Genomic DNA, 3,344 nt, shown 5'->3' with positions numbered 1-3,344 from the left:
TAATCCAAATAAAGTTCTGACTAGGGAACCACCAGCAACCCCAGCTGCCCCCGCTACGACTCAGAGCAATGGATGAGAAGGCGGCGTCTGTGAGTAAATTACCTCTACCCGCGCCCTTTCTTGAATTTCTTGCTCGAAACGGTGTGGATCCTTCAATTTACATCGCTGCTTCTCAGTCCACACCTCGTTACATTAGGTAACTTTTATTGGGATTTATAGGCAATAATTGGTTTGGTTATTGTGCCTTTCTACGAGTTCAGATCAAATTATACGATCATTCGACGCCTCTTGCCCATGAATGCCTCTCTTATTTTAAAGTTTTGGGACTTGTTCAAGTGGCCTTGCTGGCCATGTTTTTAATTTTACTGGTTTTCCTAGTTCTTAGGTAGTGTGTGATAAAAGGGAGGATGGAGCAATTTAGTTGGGAGTATTTCATTTATTTCCTGATGAAATATACATTTTTAGGAAAAAAAATCAATCATGATGTCCTTTCATTTGGAATGCGACTCTTTCGTGACTGTAGTCATTCATTTTCTTTTATGTTAATGATTTCTGTAAATTGTGTATATTTTGGTGCTCTGGGAAGACTAAAACCAGGTTGTGGAACCCGGATTACAGAAATTGAAGAAGAGGTTAAATGTAAGGTTCGAAAAGTGTCTTGGCTACCCAATTTCTATTTTCTTCAGCCTGATGTCCAAATTGCCAGCACAAAGGCTTATCAAGAAGGAAAGGTGACAACAATAACTCTCCGTTTTCGATGTCGCATGAACGTCTGTTTTTTTTTTTTTTTTGCAGAATATGAAATTTTCCATTAAGTGGGGATATGTCATACATGTCAGCTTTCTAGGTGCAATCTTTTGTTGATGATATTGTTCTATTGGGGGTATTGATAATTTTCTTCTTCTTTTTTCGCCTTGTAATTGCTTTGTTTTACTACTGTAATTCAGCTCCTTGTAGTGGCTGGCTCAATGAGGTAAGGGTACTCCGTGCTCTGATGTGTAATTTTTAATCATCTATGTTTAATGTTTCAAACTACCTGAACTAAAATCTCGAGTGTGCCCATGGTCGCTTGTCCTACATTGTCTGGTCTGGACTTTCATGTTAATGATGTGTGTGTGTGTGTTTTTTTTTTTACATTATATTGGTATATAAACTGAAAGCGAAAGAGCAACTGTCCGACACTTTTTATTAACCTTGACTCCATCTTGCAGATATATGGCATTGATGCAGCTTCTGGAGCTGCTGTAGTAGCTTTGAATGTTTTGCCAGGCGATCACATTCTTGACCTTTGTGCAGCGCCTGGTAATCTCAGATGGTTTTTACCGAAGCTTTGTGTGTTTGTGACTTGGAAAAACTTATCCCAACTGATTTCGATTTAATTTTATTTTCTTATACATTCCTGCGTTGTGAAATCTGTGTGTTGAAATTTTAATCAAGGATGTTGACCTTGAATTAGAAGGGATGCTGCATTACCTGCTGAGAAATAACATTGGAACTTACTTATCTTTTAAAAGGTTTTAATTTGAAATTTTGTATAGAGAATTTTTAATCATTTTGTACACATTAAAACTGTTGACAGGTTCAGCAACTTAATTTTTTTTTCCGCTGCAGGTGCTAAACTCTGTATGATATTGGACCTCATTGGATGCTCAGGCTCAGTCACTGGTGTTGATGTTGCTAGACATAGGCTGGCAGCTTCAAGAACTATGCTGCGAAAATATGGGCTAGGTGACCGATGTCGTCTTTTTGTTGCAGATGGAACGATTTTCTCCTTTATTCCACCAAGGGTTCAGTCAAATTGTGAGTTGTGTAATGAAATATGGTGTCTTTTAGTTTTATTTCTTCTTAAACTTAGTTTATATATGTATTCATGCTTCCTTTTCTAAGAAATATGTTTCTTTGTAACAGTCATTTTGGGAATGGAAGAAGAATCAGAGATATACAAGGAATGGACACATCGTAGACCATGTAAAGAACGAAAGAGAGTGGCTAAAGCTAGAGAAAATGCTTCTTCTCAACCTTTTGTGAAAACTCAAGATCCTGAGCTTATATTTTATGGGAGTAATTCTGGGGTGGTTGGTTTGAGAAAATCCGAAGTGTTCCGAAGTGTTGATGATCTTGATATTTTGCAATTTGGCTATGACAAGGTAAAGTTAAAGTACCATTCTGAATTATGGAATTTTCTTCTTTAGGTTGGATGGAATTTGTGCTGTTAGTCGCATTCTTTCTTATTTACAGACGTTTGACTGATGGAAATTTAGTTAGGTTCTTGTGGATGCAGAATGTACACATGATGGTTCAGTCAGACACATCCAGAAGTTTGAACAATGGGGTTGGGCAACACTTTCACGTCGAGTACTAGATGCTGAGAGAACTGATGACATAACTGTCCTTCAGGTTCTCATATTCTTTAATTAAATATCACGGGATCCTTCTTCCAGTACTAATCCTCACTTATTACGAATATAAAGGTGATTGCTTGTGTTGTTGCAGTTGAAACTTTTGACCAATGGATTCAGATTGCTCAAGGCTGGGGGATTTCTCGTCTACAGCACCTGCAGGTGCCTCCTTAAACTCCATGAAATAATCACACCCATCATTTTTCATTAGCTTTGTATTAACCTTTGACTTTTTGTTTGCCTTGTGAGGAAGTTTAACTGTTGCTCAGAATGAAGATGTGGTAGAGCAGTTCCTTTCACAAAATTTAGCTGCAGGTTGGTTGTTAACCCCGTGTTTTTTTGAATCCAGGGATAATTCCCTATCTTATGGTTGCAGTCATTTCCATGTGATAATCAAACTAGGGGCTAGGGGGAGGATCAGAGTTGTTGCCCCTTTCTTCAAATCTTCACGATTCAATTAATAATTTCCAAGATTCTATGTTTTTTCTCCATGTTACTCTCCCCATCTAAAATTGTGGGTTTGGCATTGAATCATACCCAACTTCCCATCTTGGTGACCCTCTTAATTATATTGTCACCGTTTTTACAGAAATGGTAGAGGTAGAAGATGCTACGGGTTGGCCTTGCAGCCCTGCAAGAATACCAAAGACGCTGCGTTTTGATCCATCAAGTTCGTTTACGAGTGGACTTTTCATTGCTAAGTTCACCAAGTTAACAATTCGATAACAGTTTTTTTTATCTGTGTATCAATCATAATTTTTTAGCTGACGATTGATGATGGTTGCTACTTAGAGAAGCACAGGCAAGTCTGCATTAAGAAATCAAGAACTGATCTGTGCGCTTGACATTTACTCGTATTCCTCACTCATTTTTTGAGTCATTAGTGTTTGTTTTTGTAAAATTCTAGCGTTACTGAGACATAACGAACTCTTATTTTTCCTGATA

General features: G+C 37.8%; 1 protein-coding gene across 1 annotated transcript; it reads left to right on the top strand.

The window, feature by feature from the left end:
- Window positions 1-3,344, top strand: LOC140838558 (uncharacterized). The gene is made up of 9 exons (XM_073204957.1): window positions 1-196; window positions 587-731; window positions 1,212-1,302; window positions 1,612-1,800; window positions 1,909-2,147; window positions 2,266-2,397; window positions 2,494-2,561; window positions 2,653-2,714; window positions 2,989-3,344. The coding sequence occupies exons 1-9, from the start codon at window positions 69-71 to the stop codon at window positions 3,123-3,125; spliced, it is 1,191 nt and encodes a 396-aa protein (XP_073061058.1). The 5' UTR covers window positions 1-68; the 3' UTR covers window positions 3,126-3,344.

Source organism: Primulina eburnea, chromosome 8, assembly GCF_022965805.1.
Source record: "Primulina eburnea isolate SZY01 chromosome 8, ASM2296580v1, whole genome shotgun sequence".
Lineage (NCBI taxonomy): Eukaryota > Viridiplantae > Streptophyta > Magnoliopsida > Lamiales > Gesneriaceae > Primulina > Primulina eburnea.
This window is presented reverse-complemented; position numbering and strand designations above follow the sequence as displayed.

What these genes read in the sequence shown, in the direction of transcription:
- LOC140838558 (XM_073204957.1), top strand. Translation starts at nt 69, where the DNA reads ATGGATGAGAAGGCGGCGTCTGTGAGTAAATTACCTCTACCCGCGCCC. An exon ending in AGGCTTATCAAGAAGGAAAG is followed by an intron (nt 732 to 1,211) that starts GTGACAACAATA and finishes TCCATCTTGCAG; the next exon opens with ATATATGGCATTGATGCAGC. An exon ending in ATGACATAACTGTCCTTCAG is followed by an intron (nt 2,398 to 2,493) that starts GTTCTCATATTC and finishes GTGTTGTTGCAG; the next exon opens with TTGAAACTTTTGACCAATGG.